The following is a 26816-nucleotide window of genomic DNA, read 5'->3' on the forward strand; positions in this document are numbered from 1 at the left end:
AGCCGAATTTTGACCAAAGGAACTTTCACCCAGGACAAAGAACTACTAGAGGGTCATTACGATCACAAGCTTATTTCCACTGCAGGAGAGAGAGGAGGAACAATATACCTGAGATCTTAATCCTCCAAACAAGCCTGTTAGGCAGCTAATACTTTAAAAGACAATTTTCTGTTACTGCTCTTGTACATTAGTGGTGCTTCACCATATAAATGAAGAGCCCCATAGCTCCAGGTACTAGATCTTACAGAAATGAACTTTTCTGATTAATTGAGTATTTGTTCTCTCTTTGACAGTTTTCTAATGGTCAGTCTCAGCTACTATTATCTACATAATGTTCATGTTTTTTCTGTTTTATTATGCAGCTAATATATAGCTGTTATGTATGTATTATCATCTGCTGACAAAACAATAACTCACAAGGATCTATCTATCTATGGTTTATGACTGATTGATGTTAATTTTGAGCCAGTTTGCAGAAAGATTTTTTTAATGATTGTGTTTTTTTAATGATTGTGTGCCATTTAAAAAGCTTTCCACTGATATTCTGTTCAACATTTTTAAGATAAAAATTTCAGCTGTATGAAGCAGCAGAATACGTAATTAAAGATGATTAAAGCTGACCTTGCCCCGAACAAAGTAATTTCATAAACAGACCTTTTACGATGCGTTTAGCCTCAGGTGAGCCAGCCATGCCGTTTTTCTGTATATTCGACAATTAGATGGCAAAGTGTTCTGCCTTCATCTCAAAACTCCATCATTCCTGGCTGCCAGAAATGGCTGAAATTAGGTTCACTACTTATATCACATAAGATTAGCTCAGAGAATCTGATTTATGCTTGATGGATTTAATGACCAAATGAAGAGACTTCTAATGTAGTTGTTATGGCATTGTATGTACACATAATTACTCCGACCTTTTACGAATAACAGCTCGTGGATCACTTTTCTGACAAGTCGACACCACAACAGGAGGAGTTAGAGGATTACCCACTTACTAAAAGTACCTAAGCTACAAAAGGTCAAGTTTATTGGACTGATTTAGTTGAGTCACAATTAGGGTTGCAAAGGGGTGGAAGATTTCCGGTAAATTTCCGGAAACTTTCCATGGGAAGTTAAGCTGGGGAATTTTGGAAATATTCCAAATTGGAAACTTTCCATGGGAATTATGGGAATTATGGGAATTTATGGGAATTATTGGGAATTTATGGGAATTTATGGGAATTAACTGGAAATTGGGGGTAATTTAAACAAACTGTATCATATCCAAACATAAATGTAAATATTTATTTTGTCATAAGCAGATATCCAATTGATGACAATTGATGTATAAATTCTTGAATGGTTACAGAAAACCGTCTTGCTGGAGTCAGAAAAAACAGCATCAAATTTGAGGTAGCTACCACCATAATAAGCCAGCCTCTTAAATGGTCAATGAAATGAAAAATAGCTTTCATTTAGCACCTAACTTACCAGCTAGCTAGCTACTGTGATAATACATTTTTATTTAATATTTGCAAGTTAAACATTAATACCATTATAGATCAAATATATTTACCCCATAATATTATCTAAACTTACTTGACTTTATATAGTCCGTGGGCTCAAATGTGTGGCTTCAATAGTCTTGTGCTTTGAGCTCAAATGTGTGGCCTCCAGGCTTCAAGAAATCACCTGTGCATGTGATGGAGGAATGCACAGTGCCTGTAGGGGGCGTGGCCTCAATAGCCCTGCAGTAAGCAATGTGCTGTGTGCATGTGATTGAGGAGTGTACTTGCATTAAATCTGGTTGTTTTAGCCAAGACTATGCTACAATATATTTCCCCCAACTATATTTAAGTTCCCTGTTAAGGGCCAACCTTCAATTCTGTAAATTTCTTATTTATTCCCGTTAATTCCCATATATTCCTGTTAATTCCCATGGAAAGTTTCCAACTTTGAAAATTCCCGGAATTTTGCAACCCTAGTCACAATTGTTATTTATACATTTCAGACATCAGTAATAAGACTGGTAAGACTTTAAAACATGAAAAGGGGCTCCAAAATGATTGAATTAGCACTGTAGGTCAAACTTCAACTAAAAAATTCACATAAAAGGAATTTCTGCAATGTTTTTGCACACTGTGTCTGGTGCAGATTAAGCTAGTCATGCAACCCTCATATCGAGATACAATAGTGACATTATTTACCCAGACAGGGGTTACAGTAGACATTTCTATTATTATCCACCGTATGCTGGTGAAAAATCAGTGTCTGAATGCTGTTCTACCTGCAGTCTTACCCATTAGGCCTGAGGTCTGCTATTGGTCTGCTGAAAGAGAGACGGTCGCTGAGGTAGGCATTATATCCATAGTACTGGAACATCTTAAGCGCCAGTCGCCGGTTTTCTGGACTGAGATCCTGACCCCAGTGAGCAAACAGTGACGAGTCAGAAAACGATGTGTCCGGTTGACCGTCCTCTCCCCTCCCGGGTGTCTCTAGGAGGTACAGGAAGACAAATTATATAAATACTTGTGTAGGTCACAGCATCATAACCTGCGAGTGAGGTTGTGCGTAATATGGCATTTAAAGTATGTGGACAAACGACAGCGATGGTCACTGATGAATGCCGCTTTCCTTGTGCTGTAATGGATGATGGTGGTGAAGGGTGGTGTGTTATTTTAAGAGGCAGACTGGCTGTCCTTCAGCAAAAAGACCTTCCACTTCAGAGGTTCATGAAGATGAAGAGAAACTCTTGTGTCCTTGAACAAAAGATTTGCTCTTTGAAAGCAGTTTTTCTAAAGCTAACTTTGCCTTTTAACCTACATGGACAGAGCAGTGTGAAACTAATTTCTCTAAAATTATCGCTACAGCACAGCACAACTTTCCTTTAATAATGAATGTAATGGTAATGTGTGATGATTTTGGGAGGAGGTGAACATTTCTCTCTGTGCTTCACACTACATATGATTGTAAAATTACTAATTTTGTTTAAAATGACTGAAAATAGAATGATTGAAACCACTAACAGACAGACAGCCCTTCAAGTAGAGGGACGTCCAACTAATGGTTCCCTCGTACAGATACCACATTACTGCTTCTGTTCCACGAGTCACATCATGTGTGGACTTCATAAAACATTGGTGGCATCTGTTAAAGATTCTGCACCGCTCCCAACCGATTTAACAATGTCTCGCTCTGTAAATCTAAGAGCTTTTTACAGATTTTTCCATTTAATACAGCAATCCCGTTGAGTCTTCGGATCATTATGCAGAGATTCAATAGTCTGCAACAATCAGGTCTGGGTATTAAAAGGGGATATTTATAATCTGTGAAAACATGGGGAACATCTTGTTCCGTAAAACTGTAAGCTGTATGATGACTAGGTTCAGTATAAATAAAACCATAAATGAAAGAATTAGTTTGAAATGATTGAAACCCATCCTCCTTTAAACGAGCGGATTTAAAGAAAAATATATGTATATATTCATAAAATCCTTTATTTTCTGAGAATGTACCTCTAGGACATGGATAATAATAACACATTGTTAATTAAGATGTCTTAATTGGGGGGAAATGAAATCTAATGGTATCAAGTGTTAATAATTTCATTAAAGGAGAAGCCATCAGTTCCCTGCAGGTTATTGAGGCTACCGAACAATAAATAGGAGACGCATTTCATTATGCAGCTTTGGTATTTCATGTTTAAACTGACAGATTGAGGTTATGGAGAATTATTCACATCCTACCAGACATAAACAGCTTTGTTTTGTTTTCCACATTAAAAGCTTTGAAAAGTGACAAGAAGGATTTCCTTCCTAATATTACATGAAACAGTATTTTTTTTTCTTTCTGGCTCATCTTTTCTTTCAATCTCTTATGCGTTATTATATTTGAGTGAAGCTGAGATCCGTTGTGGGGAATAGTGTGAGGGATATGGATGTTACAAGCCTAAATGAGTCAAAGATAAAGGAGGTTTTCAGTCCTCTGTGACGCTGCTGTAACACACAAGGTTAAGTTGGGATGTGAATATGTGAATGTCCACAATGTGTGTTTTGAGCAGATTGGGAGTAGTTAATATTTATGAGCAGCCTGTTACATATTGTAGTGGCAAACTGTGTAAGCCAAGCAAAGACTAAAACAATGGAGAGGAGCAGGTGTGAATGGATTACATAATGAAGCAAGACAAAGGGAAATTCATCTGAACAGGCAGCCCATAATAGCACATTTCTTTGATACAAAACTCTGGCAGCAACAGACTCGTCTTCTGAAAAATAAACAAAATGCAGTCCCTGACACACATTTATGAGGAGGACATATTTGTGTTCCCGTCTGACTTTTAACCAGGCATCAAAACCAGTTTTCAATGGCTACTTGGTATTTCATCCAGAGAGGAGCTGCTGTAGCTCATACTGCTGCAAAACATAATGCTGACTATGAGGGAGAGGTGCAAAAATTCACAGTATATTGCACCTTGTTGCATATTAGGTTGCACTGCAGGCCTGTCACTTGCCATGCTTACACCTGTCTGCGGCTGAAAGCATCTCCGATGTGCAAACAGGCATCAGCATTGGGCCAGTGTGGGAAGGAAGGGTCTCAGTGTGACAATTAAGGGAGGAATGAAAGCCAGCATTGGTAGTGTGGTGCTCACAATGTCGTACTGGGAAAAACTGGGTCCTGGCATTAGTGTGGATATTTCCTCTGACACGTACCATCTACAGCAGCAGTGTGGCTCGGTGGTTTCCCTGATGCTTCTCTGGCTTCCTCCCTCAGTCCAAGAACATGCATGTAGGTTGGTAGTGATGAACTGGTGGCATGTCAAAGGTGTACCCTGCTTTTTGCATGTAGACAGCTGGGATACAGCCTGATTTGTATTTTAGGTATGTCCAAAACTTTGACCGCACACTTCCCTCCTTGGCAACATTATTTTCTGATGGTAGCTGCAGGACTGCAGTAAGTATTTGGACGTTTTATTGAGGAACATGGCATGGAGTTAAAGGTTTAAAACGTGACCGCCAAATTACCCATATCTGAGTTTGGTCAAGCCTGAATTATCTTTTAAAATTGTTTGCTTATTCATGCTGCCAACATTTGATATACTGAAATGTGTATCCGATAACGTTCTCAATCTATGTAGGGGGTAATGATATATACGCTTTTCTTTTTTAATTAAATTTTCAATACCATTCCCTAACAACTTCTCTCTCTGATCTGAGGCTTAAAAGGTTATTTATCTTTTAAACATCACAAGCTAATTTAATTTTTAAAATACCATATGAAACATTATAAATCAAAAATCAAACTCAATCAGCATCCAAGCTGAGCGAACACAGGGAAAGTTTGAGCCTAAGGCAGATGAACTCCTCACATCCTAGAGTTTTTAAAGTTTCCCTGCTGTAGAACGGAGACGAGGACTCTCGGCTCTTGATAAGCAAACTATGTGATTAGACTGGATAAAAGTTCTTCAAGTCTTCCAAACTGGGCAAGTCTGCCTGAAGGCCCAATCATCTGAGTGCTGGTGCTGGTGATTAATTAAGCCTACAGAGACAGCTCCCTCAGCTCTGAATCCCCTAAACAGCAGTTAGGACACGTTGGTGTTGTTTTTAAAAATGGTGAGTTTGGAAACTTGGTCTGTTTACACTGTGTGCATAAAAAAGTTTTTTGACAGACATCCTGGAACAAGCTTATCATACAGGTTCAAATAAGCCACATTGAGGAGCACATAAAGAAAGTAATGTATCACGTGTCTTACAGTACGTTAACCTTGTGTTTAGAGAGTGGTTTCCTCTAGAGAACACATCAAACCAACTAACCTTGGTGGTAGCTCAAGCTAAGCCTGGGCAAATACAGCACCTGAGGCAGAGAGAGAGAGAGACTGTGTGTGTGTGTGTGTGTGTGTGTGTGTGTGTGTGTGTGTGTGTGTGTGTGTGTGTGTGTGTGTGTGTGTTAGTGTGTGTGTGTGTCTGTGTGTGTGTGTGTATGAAGTATTCCCTGAGCTTCCCACCAACACTCTTGGCATGTGTGGTGAAACTGCTTTCATGTCTTCCGTTGGAATGGAAAATGCGTTGTATCCGTCTGCTCCCACAGTTTCAGAGGAGACAGGCAGGTGAGAGGACTCAAGAGAAACACACTCGCCGTTATTACTCTGACTACACAAAACAGCATCTTCGGAGAACAGTTTGTAACTTCAATAGGGACAACAACTCTACACGACAGTGGGACGTCGTAAATAATTAAATATAATTAAATTCGATCCCATAGTAGGGGCTTTATAATGATAAAACCGCCTCACAATGCACAAAGATTGGATCAAATTAAATTGATAGATGCACTCTTGAAAAAAGAGAACAAAAAATAGATAGATAGATAGATAGATAGATAGATAGATAGATAGATAGATAGATAGATAGATAGATAGATAGATAGATAGATAGATAGATAGATAGATAGATAGATAGATAGATAGATAGATAGATAGATAGATAGATAGATGGATGTACTGAGTGGGTGGAGAGGGTGGGATGGATTGTCCAGGACGGAGAGTAATTTGCTCAGTAACCTCCTGTCCCTCGGGTCAACAACACTGGGACTCAGACTTCTCAAGGTTCTGTCCAATGATGGTTCTTTTTCCTTTTAGCCAGCCTTTTGAAGGAGCTTATTGATCGTGAGCTTGATCCATATTAACCTCATAAGGAGTTGAATATTGAATCAGCTTTTAAAAATGTTGTTTTAATGATCATTTATAGGGATTTTTACAGCTTTTCTTATATAAAAGGAAGCACACTGTATTTTAATTAGGAAGCTGGGAAGTAAATCAACAGCTTGAAGCAACTTGAATTGAAATTAATAGTGTATCAATGTGTTTCTGTGTGACGTTATCGGTCCCTCATATCACTGCAGAGGAAGTTTGGCCCACTTTTCTTAACAACATTTCTTCAGTTTATTAAGGCTGTAGGTAGTTTTATTTCGTTGGTTTGTTTTGTTTTTAATTTGTTTTCGCACAGTTATCTTCAAGACCTGCCTCAGCATCTGAGCTTCAAATGTTGACTGTGCCTTTGCAGTGTTTTGATCCTTTTCCATTTCTTTTTTCAATCATTCTGTTGTTTAACATTTAACAAAATAACAAAAGCTCAGAGTGTGTGAAATGTACCTCTTGGGCTGTTTTCTGAGACTTATTTTTTACTTGTTACTTGTGAGAAAACGTTCTTGCTATAGACTGATGGATCGAAATTGTTTGAAAAACATCCTATAATGCTTTCCAGATTGATGGGGAGCACCAATTGCTTCTCAAAGGGCACAGTAGATGTTTTTTTTTTCCTGGATGTTGTATTAACAGAAACCTGATTGCGCAGAGCGCAAAAAGTAATGCTTTAATAGAGGCACTGGTGATCAATAATTAAAGCACCACAGCACCAGGCTGCTATTTATCTTCTTAATTTCTATGAACGCAGTAAAGGTAAACATATACCATTTTCACACAGAGGGAGCTGCTAATTTAGCGCTGAAGGAGTTCTGATGAGCCCAAAAAGCTAAAGTGACCACAGCACATGTCCCAGTAGCCTCAGTATTATAATTAACAGTAATCCTTTAAAAAGTTTGCCAAGTCTGAGGCAAAGCAGAGTGTTTAGCATGTTGTAGTGGAGAGATGTACATAATGACAGTTCTTTGTGCAACATATCACTGACTTTTGATCCATTAGATCAGAGGTTTTCAACTGCTTTTGTCCCAGGGACCACCATTATAACCAAGAAGCAACTTGGGGACCACTGCTTTTGGGGATGTTTGTTTTATTTTGCACCTTGATTTTAAATAAAAGTATGGGCATATATAGGCTATTTATTAGCATCAGTGTATATTTTTATTTGCACCTTTTGCTATAAAAAAAAAAACAGTCAATGAAAAATTAACAATAGGAAGCCAAGAGGGCTTATAATATTACAAAGTTCAATCTCACTCATTTGACATCATTTGGATGGGTAAATTATTCACAAACATTAATAGTAAATGGGAAATAAATTGAGTCTAAATAAATATATATTTTTTTAATTATTTTTTTACATTTACAATTTCACGGACCACCTGCAATACCGCCACGGACCACCAGAGGGCCGTGGACCATCGGTTGACAAACCCTGCATTAGATCACTGACAAACATGGAAAAGAGGTGGCAAGAAACTGGAAGGACAATGAAATCAATGGCTGCTTGTGCTGAGAATGACATTTCTGGAAGATTAGCGACACTAATCTCACACTGTATAGCATGCATTATCTATATTAAAATTGTTAAAACAATTCGGGCAACACCTGCTGGCAAGTAAAAACTGGTAAGAGCTCCAACCTGTAGGGCGTTGATACGTTATCGAGAATACTGGAGAAAACGACTGGAAGTTCTGAAGTATCCTCTTTAGTGTAAAGGAGACTGAAAGGAGTTTGAAGGCTTGTCTCAATTGTGACATTTTCAATGTCCTGCTGTGTTGGAAACATTTTTGTATTTGACGATTACGTTTTTTAAACACTTCTTCTGCAATTTGGCTCATTTGGAGTTAAATAAATGACACTTAATGACACCTAACAGGAATATGTCACGTGTGGTTGTATTCGCCTATTTTTAAGACCTGGTAATAGGAAGATTTTTTTTCCCTGTATGCCCTGAAGAGAACATCTTTTACTTTCCTTTTTCATGTGACTAAATAACTGGCTTTATTTTAAAATAACAGCTTTTTGTAACAGTATATGGCACCACCAATACAATTTAATTGTTAAAGTGCTTATCGCTGTGAAAGCTTATATTTACGAGCAATATGGGAATGAATCTATTTCTGTGTGGGGGCAACAATTATTCTCTTTTAGCAGTTTTTGAAGGAAAGCTTGGCAAAAACCTGCCAAAGCAAAAATGAAAAGGGTTTCTACAAAGAATCAATGTTCTATCTATTATAATTTCTCAATGTGTTACCCAAAACTATTCATTGTGGGTTTTGCCTCATTAGTTTTAGAAGTATTTGCACTGAACTTTACTGAGATGTAGAATCCTCACCAATACATGGAGAGACTAAGTGGCTCATGTGCAGCTACTCTACACAGCACAGGTTTTAAACATAAGATTTCATACATCTTAGGCTTTTTCCATCATCTAAACATCATCACATGAATATTACTTTAATCTGTTTCCCCTGATAAAGCAATTCAAAACAGCTCCGCTGCTCTTTGTTCTTGTGATTTTTTAGTGACTGTAAGTGCCCTCCAATTAAAGCAGACAGTTTATCCTCAGTAATTGTGTCTTTTTAGTTCAGGATAATGAGCACAGTGTAAGAAGCCAAAACAAAAAAGGCTTTGTTGCAGTCAAAATAATCATTGTACATTAATTCTGACACTGAGAGAGAATGAGGAAACCACAGCAGTCTGTTATGGAGGCACGTTTCAACGTCTATTTGAACATTTCACGATATAAAACTGTTGTTGCATCTTCACATCAAAGAAGGCGACCACTGAGAGAGAGCAACTATTCAAAACATTCACAAAAGTAAATGAATACCTTTGGGTGTTTACCACCGTCATTAATAAAGCTACAGTTAACGTAATGTTTATGTATAGTCGCATCCCGCTCAGTGCGTTTATTTTTGAAAATTGACCTGATTTTCTATGTAACTGTCATGCTGCGGCCGAGTGCCAAAATAGACTCGTTGGAGATATTTTCCCCGGAGCAGAGGAGACAGTTGCTTCTGGGACATTCATCAACCGTGCCACTGTGCCTCGGGTTGGACCAATCTAACTAACTAGAATTCACAGGGGCTTCTGTGGATATACAGTAGATAATTATGTTATATTCCTAATTTATTCTCATGATGAAAACACTTGCGTATTCTAATGATATCTGCATATTGTGAAAATCAGTCCAACGCATAAACTTTTTAAAGTCTGATAAGAAATATGTGCATATTTTTGGATAGATTTTGTTCGTACTATTTGAAAATTTCTCTAACCCTCTAACATTAACAATAGGGGTGTAACGGTACACGCATTAGACTTGTTTTGTGCACAGATAATACTTCAAATCCGAGTTGCCACACGGACATCTTAAGAAGTGGACTGGAAGTTTGTAGTCAGCACCGAAATCCCAATTGAGTTGGGGTTTTTTCCGCTAGCAGACCGCTTGCAGATCCTCAAGATAAGCTTGAAGCTTGAAGACCCTCCCTTATCTTTAAGGTCTCCTCTTTGGGAACATTTCAGTTTCCCGGTGAAAAACAACAACGGACAAAGACGAGTCGATACGACGAGAGCAGTGTACTGACGTTGTTCAACAGCAATCGGGCATGTTTCTGGCAACACGTCAAACCTCATAACACATTTGAAGCGGCACCACGCGAATATGCATATCGCTGCTGGAAGGAAAGAAACCAGCACCGTGTCAACACAGCTACCTTTGGCATCTAACCAGCCTATTACCAGTTATTCAGATCAGGCTTGAGCTATAACTAATGCCATTGGTGTTTTTATAGCGGCGGATCTGAAAACATACTCAGTTGTTGAGAACAGGTTTTAAACACGTTTTATATTTTGTTAAATTTGAGAATATTTCATTTATTGGAGGACTTGGTAATACATTTAAACAGTATTCTATTTTTTCCTATTTTTGTGAATTTGTTTTTAATTTGTTAATATTTCATTTTAATAGAAAAAAGGATAAACTGTTGTTTGCAAAAGCTGAAAATTAAACGAAAACCAATTTTAATGTTTTGAGTGTTTTTTTCCCTTACTGTCTTGAAAATGAACCGAACCCTGACCTCAAAACCGAGGTACGTGCCGAACCGTGATTTTTGTGTACCGTTACACCCCTTATTAACAAGAATGCCAAAATACATATTTCTCTTCAAAAAGAACAAAATGAACAAATTCGTTTTTCTCATGTTTCATGAATGAAGCCCCCTGTGTCCACATTACACATAATCTACAAGCAGTCTGGGCATACAATCGCTACCTAATCCAGCATTTTGTAGGGAATGTTATCGAGGGAGGTTCACTTTTTTTGTTGTATTCTACTAAGTATTCTACTATACTCAATACACTCTACTGTATATCCACACCACATTGTGTTCACTCAGTGATCACAGTGAAGTGAGTAAGAGATGAGGTCAATCAATTAAAAATGTATGTACCAATATGAAAAAAAGGTTGACATGGAACTGTGCAACAGCTTGCTTCAATTTGCACCCTATTCCAACCCTTTTGTCAAAGCCATTAGCTTGCAATAATGGCTTGATCCTTTTTCAATTCCAACTGGATAATCTGCTCTGACTCGAGTAGATGAAGATACTCATAAATACTTTAAATACTCCTCTTATCTAACAGCTACTTAGAGGTCAGTCATGCTTTCATCTCTTAATAAATTAACTTTCTCTATCCCTGCCTTTGCCAACTGCAGGTACAGTATTACACTGTATAGCAGATAATCGCATAAGAGCAGCTAAATGACACAATAATATTACTCCAATTTTATCATCATTGCAGAAGCGCTGTCCGAGGTTTAGAATGGGTTTAAAGGTTTAATTGATCCTGGCAATGCTTCATTAGAAGTTTTATTTTACAAATCCCCATAAGGGGTCTTAAATCATAAGAAAATTGTTATGACTCATTCCTACTCTAGACTAAAGATGAAATTACCTTTGAGTGCAATCTCTTTCTAATGCACATAATATAAAGAAGTATATCTGGAAATAATTATGTATTTTTTAGACTGAGAATAAGTATACTATTATGAAGATATTCCCTAAACCAGAAAAAATATTAAAAAAAGAATCAAAAATAGAACAATACACAAAATCAAATAAAGCACCATATTTTTCATGATAAACATAAGCCAATTCTCACCCAGTATCCCAGAGTTACAGCAGTAAGCAAGACTGAACAATAAAATACCACTAAATTGCATGCAAATACTTATGTATTTTATGTATCAAAATCATCTAGGTACAGTTATTAAAAATTCAAAGTTAATTTAAAAAAAAATCTTTAGTGTGACGGTGCTTGCTGTGTCAGGATCAATACCACGGGAACTTACAACCATAAATCAATATTTTGAACAAAGACGCAAAGATGTGAATCTTGACTATGATTTATATATATATATATATATATATATATATATATATATATATATATATATATATATATATATATATATATATATATATATATATATATATATGCTGTTGCATCATGCTGCTCTCCTGTTTGCCTTTGCTCTAAATATCTGTTTTTGTGTTGAAATGTTGTCCCTTAACTTGTTTTTCACTGCATAAGAAAACAAGCATTTACTGTAAAATCCTGTGAAAATGTCAACTATGTGAGACTCAGTTCATAAGAGATGGCAGCCCAGTAGAATGTTATCCCCATCGGTACTATTAGTTTACAAAGACGGAAAATTGCTTAGTTTAGGCGCTTCAGTTGGCATGTTTCCTCAAGGTTAAAACCGAAATAATCAGAAAATGGTGATTTTGTCTTGGCTTCCGCAAGAAGCCCCTCCGTGATCACATTTGCTGGAACTAGTGCGTGCAATGGCGACTCCCTTGGGACTCTTTAGGCGCAAGCACAGTTGACTGAATATCGAAGCACTTGCCTGTTGCTGGACTGATAACAGCCAGTTGGAAAATGAAATTCATCATCAAACCATTGACTGCACAAATCAGAACTTCTTTCTTTTTTTTTTAAATAAAAGAAAATAAGAACACAAGTAACAAAAAGTGTTGCTCCTACTAATAAAATAGTCCATAATAGTTTGCACTTAAGACTTTTTGCAGCCTAGTAGCCAAGACATTCTGTCAACAGCTACTTATTGATTGTACTTCAGATAAAGCAACTCAAAAAAAAAAAGCTAAACAATCAGAGAAAGTTTAAAGACGGTCATAAAAAAAAACCCAGAAGAGTCTGCGATCACAGACTAATTGGTAGTGGTTGAGGGTGTGATGATTCAATATAAAAAGAGGCATAGTCTCTTCAAGCAAGGATGAGATCAGACTCACCACTTTGAGCTAAACTGCCAGAAAATCCTTGACCAATAAAGAAAAAAAAGACAAATTAGCCTTTTCAATATCTAAAATTCTATTATTCAATATCTAAAATACATTATATTGTGAACAGATTTGCAGTCTAAGGAAACAGTTATGCTGAAAGGTCAAGCCTGGAAACCGCTATTGCACATTGCAAGTACGGTACCGGGCCTTCCAGGCCTCAGACTCACTGGAAGAGAAAACATTATGTTCCTGTGAGAAATACAACAACAATGGCTTTGGAGGACCTTGAAAAATCATTGTCACTCAACACAATATGCAGCTGCATCCAAATATAAGCATGCACACACTCTATGGCTCTATAGATATAGTATGTGCTTGACTCCTGCAGTCCATATGCTTGCCATTGAAAATGTATATGGCACGACATGATGATGGGAATCATCTACTGAACAACTGAGCCAGGATGAACACAGATTTCTTTTGCAAAATAGCAGCAAATAGCCACAACTCTTCCCAAACAAATTAAAAAAAGTAACTTCACAATGAAGGGTTATATAATACTATAGTAACATTTCCTCTGTTGCACTGGTCATCAACTCTGGTCCCCAGAGCCCACTGTTTTGCGTGTTTTATGTTTCCTTGCATCAAAACACCTGATTCTAATTGACAGTCATCATCAGCTTGTCATCCTGCACAAGTCTGTTAATTGCCCAGTCTTTTGTATCAGGGTGTGGTGAAGCAGGGAAACGTTTAAAACACCAGGGCTGAAGACAACTGCTCTAGTTTACATTATTTGAGTCTCTTGGTGTCCTCAAATTCTAGATTTGTTTATTTGTTTGAAATCTAATGGAGTTATTTAGTGACACTTAAAAAAATTCTTTCCTTGAGCTGTGTTGCATAAACCTCCACCCTTTGGTGGATATGGGTTTATCTCATTCAAAGTCCCCTCTCTCCTGACAATAAATAGACCAGTAACCAATTAGTCTGTTTACTGGCTGGTAGGCTGAGTTGTCTACTATACAGTTGTTGTTTTTTTGTTATTTATGGGCCTATTTGACTCAAGTAGGGCGAAATTCTCTCATTAGTACGCATCAGTTGCTGGCACATCAATTTGACATTGTCCTTATGAAACAGGAGAGGGGTGTATGGCTTTGTCTTTCGCCTTTTTTATTCCCAGGAGGTGATATACAGTGGCAGAATTTAGGAGGAAGGCAGTGTTTACTAGGAGCAGCCTTTGTCATTTTTACTTCTTTAGTTTGTTTCACTTCATTAAAGTGCTGAAATCACGCATACTCTTCAGAACGGTTCAGAAGCTTTCTTTGTGCTTTTTCATCCTTTAAGAAAAGTCTACCCCAGCTATTAAATGTTATTAAGGCCTAAAAGTCCTGCGCAACTATCTCCAATATTTCTCCTCTTTTGAAGAACAGCCAATATCATCAGACAGCTCCAGCATTATTAGATATCAAGGTCTGGACATTTTGCTTCTGAGCCATACTTCGCATTATCGCTGACTTGAAAAGATGGATATGTAATTCAATTACATTTAGTCATCTGAGATGCCTTTTTGCTATCAGATCCAACTTCCTCAGTCAAGTCTGGTGCTTTAAAGTCTTCCAGTTCTCATTACTTGCATATATCTCACATTATTGGTCCTTCATAGCAAGTGTTTTCATGGAGTCATGGGTGTAGCATTTTCCTGAGAAACATTAATCTATGTGGATTATAAATCAAAAATATTTCAGAGCATCAAGGGCAAAAAAAACCGTAGGCTACTGTAGATTGCTCAAGGCATGGAAAAGCGCTAGGTGAATAATCCCTTTTATCTCTCACGAAGGTCATCCATCTTTCTGAGACAATAATAGTCATTCACTTCTTGGCAATGAAGTTTTAAAGAGTAAGCCCTGGAAAAGTTTAACATAAACCTATTTTTGTTGCTCTTCAGGCTGTATTTTCAGAGTGCATAATAGTACAACAACACTAAATCACAGCCTGGCGTTCAGTTAAGAAGCATAAATAAAATGTACAGGTTTTAAAAGCAGCTGAACGTATTGCAAACCTACATGAGTGGAGGAGTGAATAAAGGTAGGGGTATTAAATTGGCGTGTTATTTGCGATTAATTAAATATTTAGCGCGTTATGTTTTTTAAACGCTTAATCTATTTTTTAATCTCTAACTGTACTTTTTATGTTTGTGAGTTGCCTTTTATTATGAAATCTGTGTTTGTGCATGGGCTTCTTGTACTTGATTGTTAGGGGTGGAAAAAAAAGGTCAGTCCCTCACACCTTGAAGTGGACATTAATTGGCTGTCACTGTGTGTGTAATTAATGAATCGCAAACAATTTTTAATCGTTCGACAGCCCTAAATAAAGGTTTTAGAACATGCAACATTTCAATGAAAACCAAGAGGCAAGCTAATGACAGTGCTTTTCACTGAATTATATTACCTGCAAAACTTGTATTTTTATTTATTTAACTTTTTATTTAACCAAGAGGACCTCCTTGCGATTAAACATCTCTTTTTCAAGAGTGTGCTGGCCACGACAGCAGCAGTAAACAGAGAAAAATAAACCAAGGCCTAAATTGTCATGCTAAGACATATGATGAGCATTTTTAGGGTTCAAAGCATTACATCTGTTAACATGTGCTAGTAAACACATAAACATAGATGCAGTGATACAAGTTTTTTACCCAAATCCGAGTCACTACTGATTATTTACACCACCTGACAGGTAGCAGTACATAGGTACCAGTGTACCTATGTAATAACATCCTAAAACCGTCCTCTAAGTGATGCTAAAACATAGATCCCACAAAACCTCTGACGGTGAATAAGACACCAGCATAAAATCATTAAGTCTTGTAAATAAGAAGCATAGGCCTTAGTGGATCAGACTTGTTTTTGGACATATCCCACAGCTGCTCGGTCCAACTGGGATTTAGGGGATTTGGAGTAAAAGTCAATGCCTTCAACACTTTGTTCCTCCAACCATTACTGAACATTATTTTGCAGAGCATCAGGGTTCATTATCCTGCTGAAAGAGACCACTGGCATCAGGGAATAAGGCTTCTATGTATGAGTCTACATGGTCAGGAGTAGTGTTTATGTGGGTGGTGCGCATCAAAGAAATATCTATGTGAATTTCAGCACTCAAGTTTTAGAGGTAGAACATTTCCAGAGCATCACTGGCTTCACTAGCTTTCCTTCTTTACCTAACGCATCCTGCTACTATGTCTTTCCTGGGTGCACATACTGTAGCTAGCTTAAAAAAAAAATTAAATAACTATGATAATAGGCAAATAGGCTCTCTGTTGTCAGTTCTTATTTGCCCATGACAACTGCATTTTGCAGGAAACAGAGGTCATCATGGGCACTTTAACCCTCTCCACTCTCCAACTTAAAAACCTGCAGTGAACTGTAAGCTCTGACCTATTTGAGAGGATTTTCAGCCATTAATGCCTAATTAGCTCTTCTATGGAGCGGGGTGAAAGAAGCTGATGAGCTTGTGACTCTGTCATTGCCATTTATAAGATGCTCTGATGCATTTAGCTATCATAAGACCCTTATGCTCACAGATTTCCTTCTTCCAACAATTAAACTACAAGAGTCTGCTGTTCAGCGGCCGTCCAAGTTACTTGTTTAAAACTAAAACACAAATGTTTGAACCAATCAGCATCCCAGATATACGCATGCTTTACATGTGACAATAGTCTGCAATTAAAGATTCCTTGTTCTGCTTGTTGGTCTTCTTCATCTTATTTGTTGAAGTTTGCCGGTGATGTTGAAAGATGCTTTTGTTTAACCACCTGCTAAGTATTTCTTTGAAAGAGCCTGCTCTTTTCCAAATCACTTTGACTTAGGACTTTCCAGACGGTTCTGTTTAATAAGCCATCTGGTGCATCACGTTATGATCTATCCAGTATGCCCCATGAATTCCACAGCAATCAACCCAGAAGTTGATTGGTGTGGAATTAAATTTCTGGGTTGTTTCAATCCGAGCTGCGTCTGAGCTTGTGGGAGGCCAAATGGCTGACATTAAAAGCTGTGCTGTAAGGTTGGCAGAAACCGAAAAGCTTTTGTCTGTATATACTGTATGTCTAATACACAATAAAAAGTGAAAACAGAAAAGAAGCCTGCTTCTGTACCTTTGCCCTCAATAATATTAACAATAAAATGCATGAATAAACAAATAAACAGTTTACCTAGAAGCAGTATATGAATCAGCAGATTCATCCAACTAGAATATTAGAATGGACCATGACATTAATAAACACATAGCCTGTCAGGAGTTCCTGTTATTCATATGGTAATATAGGTCGTGGCATGTGGTGTGGTGTCGTAGGGGTATGCTACTATTATTACCACCATAGCAAGTGGAATTTTTCTTGCAACTTCAAAACGAAGAAAGAAAACCAGTTTGTCATCCACTTTTAAAAATAACTAAAAGATGAAGAAGAAACTGACAAACTATGGTGTAAAAAACCAGAAGCAGTCTTTAATGCAGACACAGACAGCCGGAAGAGAGGAACTACTGTACCAGCTGCGTCTACAGAAAGCCTGAGAAGTACACCTGTATTGTAAGTTGAACTTTTGTTTTGTCCTCTCTACAGAAAGCTGTGATCTTAACTGTGTTATTGTACTCCAAGTATTCATGTTTTCATCCATTATGTTCCGACTTGTTCGCAACTGCCTTGGCTGGGCCTTCACTCACGGGGCCTAGCTAAACAAGAGATACTGTATGGGTTCACCCTCTTGTGGGTCCACTGCCGGTGAGAGGATCATATGAGTTGGATGCATTGTGGTGTGGGTTGTGGCTGAAATAGGGCTGGGCGATATGACCTCAAATCAATATCACGATAAATTGATAATTATAAATGCCCCTTCACAATATTCATGCTATATTAACTGATTTGTCTTAGTGATGAATAATAATAATAATTGGAATTCAGTGTGTGTGTGTGTGTGTGTGTGTGTGTGTGTGTGTGTGTGTGTGTGTGTGTGTTTAAGAGTGATGTGTGCTGTAACTTAGGTTGCTCCTGCTACGCATTCATGCTCAATGCGTGAGACTACTGTTATTTATCTGCAGCTATGTCAGCCACTTCTTCGTTTGAACTACCAGCCATTTTCTTGGATTTCCCTTCTCGTTCAGACTGGATGGGTGGAGTCACGTGATTTTTTTTGTTTTTTTTCACCAAATGGTAAATTTTTGGTTTATCGCCTAGGCTGAAAGCATGAAACTTGGCACCCTGACCCCCCACTGCCAAAAGTGGCTCTTGAGTTGTAGAACGTTACCTGTTTGGTGAGGAAGGAACCTGAGCTTGAAGCTCAGTTCAGATTACCAAGCCTTTTTGAAGTCCTTGGCAGGGGTGCTTGAAAGTGCTCCCAAAGGGGACTTTTTTTGTTCTACTCAGGGACTTCTCCATTCATATGGATAACGTAACTTACCTGAAGGGGCATGATTAGGAGAAAGGGCCTGTTCTGAACCTGAGTGATGTTCTAGACTTCTGTGCTAGTCATGGTGTTTAAATAACAAACACCACATTTGAACATAAGGGTGCACATAAGTGCACTTGGTGCCAGGATAAACCAGGGTGAGCTTTGATGATTGATCAGATTATCATTATATCATTATATGATCATCAGATTATTGACTGTATTCTCCGGACATTGGGTAAAAGAGAGAAGATGGTGACTTGGACCAGATGGCAGAAGAGGATGCAGACCCGGTCACACCCCAATCCGGCAGAGTTTAACCCGTCAGAAAGATCTTCAACTGCAGCCTGTAAGCTAACCTAAATATCTTCAACCAACTCCGGAAGAGGTAGTGGACATTGAGTCAGCGTGGCCATGTTCTGAGTCTCCATTGTTTAGGCGGTCAATCAGAGAGCTGTGGCCCTAAAATTGTCAGTGTGTGTCATAGTGGCAATACTCCAACCTGTTGATAGACATGCCAAGTGAGTAAGGAGTTCTAGCAGGATTAGCTTGTAAGACTCTAGAAACATCTGACAAGAATCATGTGAGGGTGTTGTTGATGTTGACCGGGGATGTTGTCAGGTGGTGGAAGGAATACACCAAGGGCCCGATTTACTAAGATCCTAAATAAAGAGTACTAAATTGCGTGTGCACTGAAAAAGTTTGCGCGTGCTGTTGTTGCGTGGTTTGCAGGTGATCAACTAAGATTGCGTGCACAATTGATAACAGGTGCAAACAGCAGTATTTAAATGAGGTGTTGCGCGTCTTAAGGTTTGCGAGTGCAAACTCTGCGCCATGGAGAGTGGATGGAATGCACAGTCACAAGTCACAAGCGCAAAATGAAATTGAATGAGTTGGAGTTAGAGATATTAGTGGAAGAGGCAAATAAACACATTAATGAACTACAGCAAAGAAATTTAAACATTACCAAAAGAAACGCAATATCGGAGAAAACCTGCGATAGAATAAATGCAGTTGGTAACACAAAAAACGGAAAAACGTCTGGTTTTTCATATTTCAATTTTAGGCACAGATCAAAAATACGAAATAGAAAAACGGGCCACAGGACTACGCCGTCGGCTACGCCGTCGATTTAACGCGGAACCATAATTCAGGCGAAGCTGCCTCTGCGCTGATCACTGACACAGCGGGTCGGAGCGGATTTGGTCACGATGTTTAACCTGTGTTTTGTGATTAATAAGCACGGGTTTTAATTAAATGTAATTTACGAAGGATGATTTCACGTTCAATAAGATAAGTAATCAATAAAATGCAAAGTTTTGGCACAAAGGCTTGGCCTGCTTGTGGGTGAGTGGAGGGGGGCACAATAAGAGAAGGTCGCAAGATATAAGGCGGAGAACTAAAGAAAAAGTGGCCTTTAATAAAACTTGTGCAACCATTTTTAAAATAGCATGCAGCAGAATAAAGACTCTCTCTCTGCGTATTCTTTGATTTTGGATGTCGCCTCCTTGCCACAATAACAGCAGCAGCAGATTAGCACCTTCCTTTCGAACGTATTAAATACAGACGCAATCACAATACGCGCAATTACTTTCAGGCTTGGTAAATCTCATTGCGCGTGGTAAATGGAGCAATTTGCATCTTCCCCTCCCAGTATTTAGGATTTCTGCCGGGTACGCCCCATATTGATTATTCATCAGGGCAAAAGTACTAACTGAATTGCGTGTGCAATTTTGCGCATTTCAGAGACGCAGTCGTCTTTGCACGCTGTTAGTAGATCAGCTGGCACTTTGGTTTGCGGGTGCTGTCAAGTTTGCACAGGTTTTTACACACGCAAACCTTTAGTAAATCAGGCCCCAAGAGAGCAAAAGTGAGTCTGTCCTACGGTGGGCCCGGGACTGCCCCCAACCACGACTGGGGCTGAGGTTGCCAAGGTACTCAAGTATTGACTTTCTAACTGTAAACAAAGATCTACAGATTTTATATGTTAATGATTTATTTCCTGTGACAGACCAGTTCCTTGAAGAACCTGATGTCATGTGTTTCACATTAGCTCATAAACTGAAGTTAACTGGATAGATGAATTTCCAACTTTAGGTAATAACAAATTGTATTAATTGTAGTAAAGCAGTTTCAAAGAACAATTGGCTGCCTTTACCAGAGAACTGCAAATGAATTTAGCAAGCAATTTAGCAGAAATTCGCAAATAAAACACTTTGCATGAAAATATTGTACCGAATTATAATCAGAGACAGTAACAGTGACATCACTATGGATAGAAATGGTGACAAGATAGTGATATGAAAGTGGAACAAATGCTAATGAGAAGAAAATGGGTTCATGGGGTTGAAAGGCTGAGACAAATAATAGAAAAGCTCCTAAAGTTTGATAACGCACAGTCTTTTCTCAATATCTGCAAGTATGCTGCAAGCAGGAAGAATAATAATCACATTTTTTCTCCTCAGGAAAAGCTGTAAAGCTGTCTGAGACAGAAGAAGGTGAAAACTGGAGGTGTGATAGTGATGCTGTGAAACCCAGGAGCCACAAGATTCCATAAAAAAACCTGTTCAAATTTACACATAGACTTAGCACATTTATAGTTTCTCTAGTCGAAATTACCTCCAGACTAAACCAGTCAAACAATTTACAAGGAGTATGCCTTGATATTATACCGTTGATAAAGGACTGGTTGTAGAGCTCTGAACTCTTCTTACAGAGGAAAGATCAATGAAATCGCCTGGACTTTGTTTTCAGCAGGAACCAAATATAGTCAGCTTGTCACTACAACCACACATCAAGTAGTGTTCAAATCAAAGCATGCACACTTGCATTACTGCACGGCACATGACTCCTCGATCCTATAAAGTAGGTCAGTTAGAACTAAGGAAGCTTTTGGGAGGAGAGGTGGAAAAAAGAAAAAAAATCCCAGATAAGTTAACTTTTCATTTATATATTCATGTTTATTTTTTCATTTGTGTATATGTATGTATGTGTATATATATATATATATATATATATATATATATATATATATATATATATATATATATATATATATATATATATATATATATATACATATATATATATACATATATATATATACATATCTTTTTAGCAACTTCATAGAATTTACAGTTTGTGAACCCAGGAAAATGAAAAAAAATATATACAGTATATTATTATTATTATAAACATTAATTCTAGCCAAACGATAAGAGTCATGTATCTTCACATTATCATTTATATATCAAATGCACCAGGTGCAATAGATCAAATCACACAATTAAAACAAAAAATTGCATCCTTCAATAAAAGCTCTTTATCAAAATTATGACTGGTGTATGTGTAAATAAAAAACTGATCCAAGGATTTTATGAATAACAAAGATATACATCTATTCAAGCCTTAATGCTTGAGGATGAGGTAGGCGTGTGGTAGTTCAAGTCAAATGATCTTCAAATATATGGTAAATGCCAACCTAAAAAATTACAAAAAGGTGTTTACAGAATTATTACTCTTAGTCTTATAAATGCCACTACCCTGTCTTCTGTGTTTTTAGCATGTTTGCTATTTCCATAAAACCTTCTCTCTAGAAAACATTCCACTGATAATTTATCATAAATCGATACTGTGCATCTCAATTTCTTTGATCTTTGCAGGACCACCATGACCTGGATGACTCCTTGATTTTTACACTCGACTTTTTGCAGATGTTTCAAATCCGTGTCATACATTTCTAAATACATCGATGTGAGCTGAGACAAATCTGTGGCTTTACATTCATTTGTTGTGTTTGCATTATACTGCCTTAAGGTTTTGTATGATTCCACAGCCTTGACTTTATTGGAGTCATTTGTATAAGAGAAGCGTGAGGTTTCTTTTCATGCAGTTTCTTTTTATTTTCTCCTCTTTTTCCTCTGTTTTATAGATTTATGTCAGAATGAAGCATTTCACAATATTTGCAGTTTATACTTAGCGTATTTGTCCAGTGTTATTAGTAAGTACTGTGTCTGCACAATACATGTGAGAAATGAAAAAAGCTGTTCAAACTCCACATCCGCCTGCTAAACCTTCTTCACTCTCCTTGGGATTTTGTAACTGCGGTAGGAGATCAATAAATCCGATGGTGCAGTGATTGGTCAGGAAAAAAAAAATCTCAGCTCTGTCAGTCCTTGCTACTTTGTTGAAAACAATTTGTCAACACAATTAAATGTCATCGCAATTGATGGGCATGCCAGTGGTAGAAAAACTATGTATTGCTTATTTGCTGGTAAAGAAACAACCCCCTCCCAAAACATTTGGAGGGAAATAAACAAGCATTTCGTATATTTTGTTGTGATTCACTGAACATAATATATACAATATAGACTCTCTGAGTTGTGTTTGTAACTTTTAATATATTTTGACAACAAAATAAAACAGGATATGTAATAAAACAAATTTAAATTGATTGTTTAATCGTTAGTGTCATTGGCTTCAGTGACCATGGCAGCTGATGGATTAACTAACATGCTCATTCATTAGAACATTGTGAAAACTACCCTCAGGCTATATCTATATCTTCTCTTTCAAAAGCAGCCAGCAAACTGTGCTGCACCTTTCACGACACCTGCTGATGATGGTTTCAGTTTTTTCAATTGAAATGGGAGCTGGTTGGAAAAGAAAAGTTTACTGTACTTCATGATACTGCTGATGATACTGATACTGGTACATTTGTTTGCTTGCCACAGTGATGTCAGCTCAGCAGCCAAAAACAAGTCTAACAGATGTTTTGCTGAAATTGCGTCCCGCCCTACAGTCACAAGACATTCTGCCTTCGCTGCAGCTCGTCAGTGAGATGTTCTTTCTCCTGTTTATTGACTATGACAAAAGAGTGGATTGTTAGATGTATTTTTTTAGCGTTGTACGTATTTATTTATCTCTTTTTTTCCTTTTGCTATGTAAATGAAGCATTCATGGCTTATAATAAATTCATAATCTCATCCTAGTCCATCGTCCCTTTCAGTTAGAGCTATTTAAGTGTATTAATATAATAAACTTTTGAGGTGTGGTTCCATTAGTTTTTCTTTTAGGTATATTTTTATCCCCTAATTTTGGCCCCTTTTTATCACCCAGTGCTCCTACCTACGTGTCAGTCCTGGGCATTACTCTCCCGTTACTGAGCTCAAGCCTCCTTCTTGGTAGACGAGTGAGCAGGCCGCTACTTTCCACCCAACATTTTGGGGCTTCCCTGACCGGACGTACTGTAGCACGTGGAAGGATCACGTTATTCCGGCCAGATCCTCCCCGCCCCTTCGGGTGCCCTGGCTAGCCAGAGGAGGCAGTGTATAGCCCATGATTGCTGCATGTTGCTACACAATTTAATTCCACTTGACAAACTGAGACAACTTTAAAGCTTAAAACTTGTAACTGGATCACCGATGGAGCTATGATAACACCACGTCTGAAAAGCCTCTCAGTTCAAGTAGATTCTGAGTTCACAGACATCCCCTGATGTTATGTTAGAGAGTCCCTTTATTAACAAGCACAATGCACTGGTGACTTTTCAAGTTATCAAAGTCAAATCCCACTCTAATTCTCCAAACCCCCACAAGAGTAAGAAAGGAACAAATTCACTTTGATTGCAACAACCTCAATCCTTATTCACTTTGTTACTCGTATTTCAGCCATATCTTGTTAAATGCAAAAATCTAAAAACTACTCCATGTAGCAACACTACTTCTGACCACATAAGGGCACACTGATCTGCTGTGTTGACCACTGACAATACTGTTAAATTGTGTGGAGATGGTCTGCCTGTCTTAATACCACTTTTTTTTTTACTAGAGCTGCAATATATTGCCACTTACCCCAGGGGCCGACACAGGAACTTTCTTTTGATATGGTGTCTCCATGTGGTCAGAAGTAACATTGTTACATAGAGTGTCTTTAATGAACTTTATCTAAATAGCTGTTGGAAATGAATAGATTATTAATAAAAAAAGAAGTCTGAGGATTAAAGTATGTATGGACCTAGAGTCTTATTTAGTATTAGAAAAGGATTTGATAACAAATGGATTGACAATATTATGTTTTGAAAACAACAAAGAACAAACAATTTCTGTCATCTAGTGTCTTCAAACCACTGAAAGTAGATAAGTAGATAAGAAGTACATAAATGTGTTCTCTGGTGGGACCTTCAGGTGAGCTGTAACAGACAAAAGCTATAAAGTATGACCCATATTTCAGCCTTTACAGCCACAGTGAGTAAACCTGAAGCTGCTGAGTTACAGGAAATGACAAAGCAAGCACTCAATAAAGAAATATGAAGATGTATTTGCATTGTGTCGCAGCTCTGAAATCACAGCAGAGCAGATGTGCTCGCCGGTCTTTGAAATTACTCTGAAAGAAAGATTTCCAGGCTGCAGGCAACCACAAATCAAGACATGTTTTGGTTGAACATTAACAGAATATTATATATATTATATATATATATATATATATATATATATATATATATATATATATATATATATATATATATATATATATATACACAATCAAAAGCTTGTTTTTAAGTCATTCAAGGCCTGTTTAACATAGGTATTAGATGCCATAATAGGTCCCCTTTAAGGAGACAGATATTTAGTGATTTTATTTTGAAGGTGTCGTAAACATCCAGTGCTTCGGACTTTAACGGTAAAAGTTTAACGACAGTAGCAAAGTGTGTCTGCAAGACTAAAAGAGTGTCGGGAATGCTAAAGTGTGCCTAACTGAAACAAAAAGCACCTGGCTGATAAGGGGCACAAGGTTTGTTTTGTTTGCAAATTTTATACCGTATTTATGTCCAACTTGAGTTTGGTTGCCATGGATACTCTCAGTATTGTGGTTAACGGTAGCTGTTATTACCGACCGAGCGAGAAAATTAGCTCCAAAATGTTATACTTTGTTGCAAAGAAGTAGATGCCCTGCAAAGGCTCATATCAGGGGGAATTTTTTGCAAGTGCTGGTTTGCACCTTACTGTAGGCCATTCAGACAAAAAGGCTGCCAGCTGGTTACTGACAGTAGCTACTGGCCTCTGACAAAGCCCTGCCCAACTGCTGAATCCCATTATACTGTGTCAAAACGGTATAAACTTTTAGATAACTGTCATGGGGGGGGCAAAGAAAGACAAAAAAAGAACAAAATGTACACAACTTCCCCTTAACAACCCATCATTATACACATTTTATTTGAGTCTAGAAATGTTTACACGCTTGAGTATCAAAAAAAAAACATACACTTCTTTAAAAGAGACTGGTGAGAAATTGCATATTTCCAGAAATTGCTGACCTAGTGACCACACATGCTTTATACAAATGTTTTTCGGCAAGAGAAAAAACAAACAAACAAGGTGTCTAGACAATTCAGGAGCAGCATTTTCTGTAGACAAAAATAAAACCTATTCGTGTGTACTTTGTACCATTTTACATGCACAAAATGTAACATAACATACTGAAGTGAATGGCTAAATCCCAATAAGTATAATAAGACTTTTTTGAGCTATTCTAGAGGCAATATGTTTGCGACCTACAGAAGAGTATGTAAACCTAACATGTTGTTGTGCAGAATTATATTTCTGGAGCTGTGATCCACCAAGTGTTTCTCTCATCAGTGTACAATTCAGCTGAGATGTTCGCATGCAAATACAAGCCAAGTCACGGGTATTATCTTTTGAAAGAATATGTAATGACTACCCCCCCCCCTCCCCTAATAAGGATTTGATCTATTTTTATGCTAAGCATTTACATTCAAGAGGCATTTTTGAACATTTAATGGCTTGCGCTTGCACCAGTAAGAGGCCCAGGAAAGCAGGGGCTGTTGCTGCAGCTTTGAGCATTTACTGTTAACACCATCCGGTGTGTGTCCAGAGCTGGGGTGCCTTTACCTTATTAACGAATAAAGGAGTGTGAAGAATCACATGAGTGAAAAAAGCCACCTGTCAATTATAAGTGTGTTTCTTATATTGTTGACTGTTGCACAGACATTGGTCAGATAAAGTAACAGTAAGGCTGCTTTCATATCATTTGAGGGGTAACAAAGTACAAAAACAGACGTTATTTGAAAATGGATAAATGGAAGAAATAAGCTAAGTGTAAATTCAGTGTACCATGATTTGTGTAGACTACAAAAAGAATAAATGTTTAAATTGAGAGGTCACACATTGTCTTGTTAAATGTTTACAACTTCTCAACTTTCGTTTAAAGTCAACAGTTCAGCCCACAGTTCCAGATATTTACTGCAGCATGCTAGATATTTGTCAGCCTTTGGCGATGGCTTGACGCATCGCTGAACTTCTTTGATGCGTCTTTGACGTCGCTCACACATAAGTTTTGACGCCACAATAAGCCCTTCCCCGCCAAATAGATTTCAAATAC

At 37.8% G+C, this 26816-nt stretch overlaps 1 protein-coding gene across 1 annotated transcript in view; it reads right to left on the bottom strand.

Annotated features, from left to right (window-relative positions):
* galnt18b (UDP-N-acetyl-alpha-D-galactosamine:polypeptide N-acetylgalactosaminyltransferase 18b) overlaps window positions 1–26816 on the bottom strand; it is a 118345-nt gene that overhangs the window by 64110 nt on the left and 27419 nt on the right. Inside the window, exon 2 of the mRNA XM_061743074.1 lies at window positions 2279–2474. Within this exon, the coding sequence (XP_061599058.1) occupies window positions 2279–2474 (196 nt within the window). The remainder of the gene's footprint in view (window positions 1–2278; window positions 2475–26816) is intronic.

This window comes from Cololabis saira, chromosome 2 (assembly GCF_033807715.1).
Source record: "Cololabis saira isolate AMF1-May2022 chromosome 2, fColSai1.1, whole genome shotgun sequence".
Lineage (NCBI taxonomy): Eukaryota > Metazoa > Chordata > Actinopteri > Beloniformes > Belonidae > Cololabis > Cololabis saira.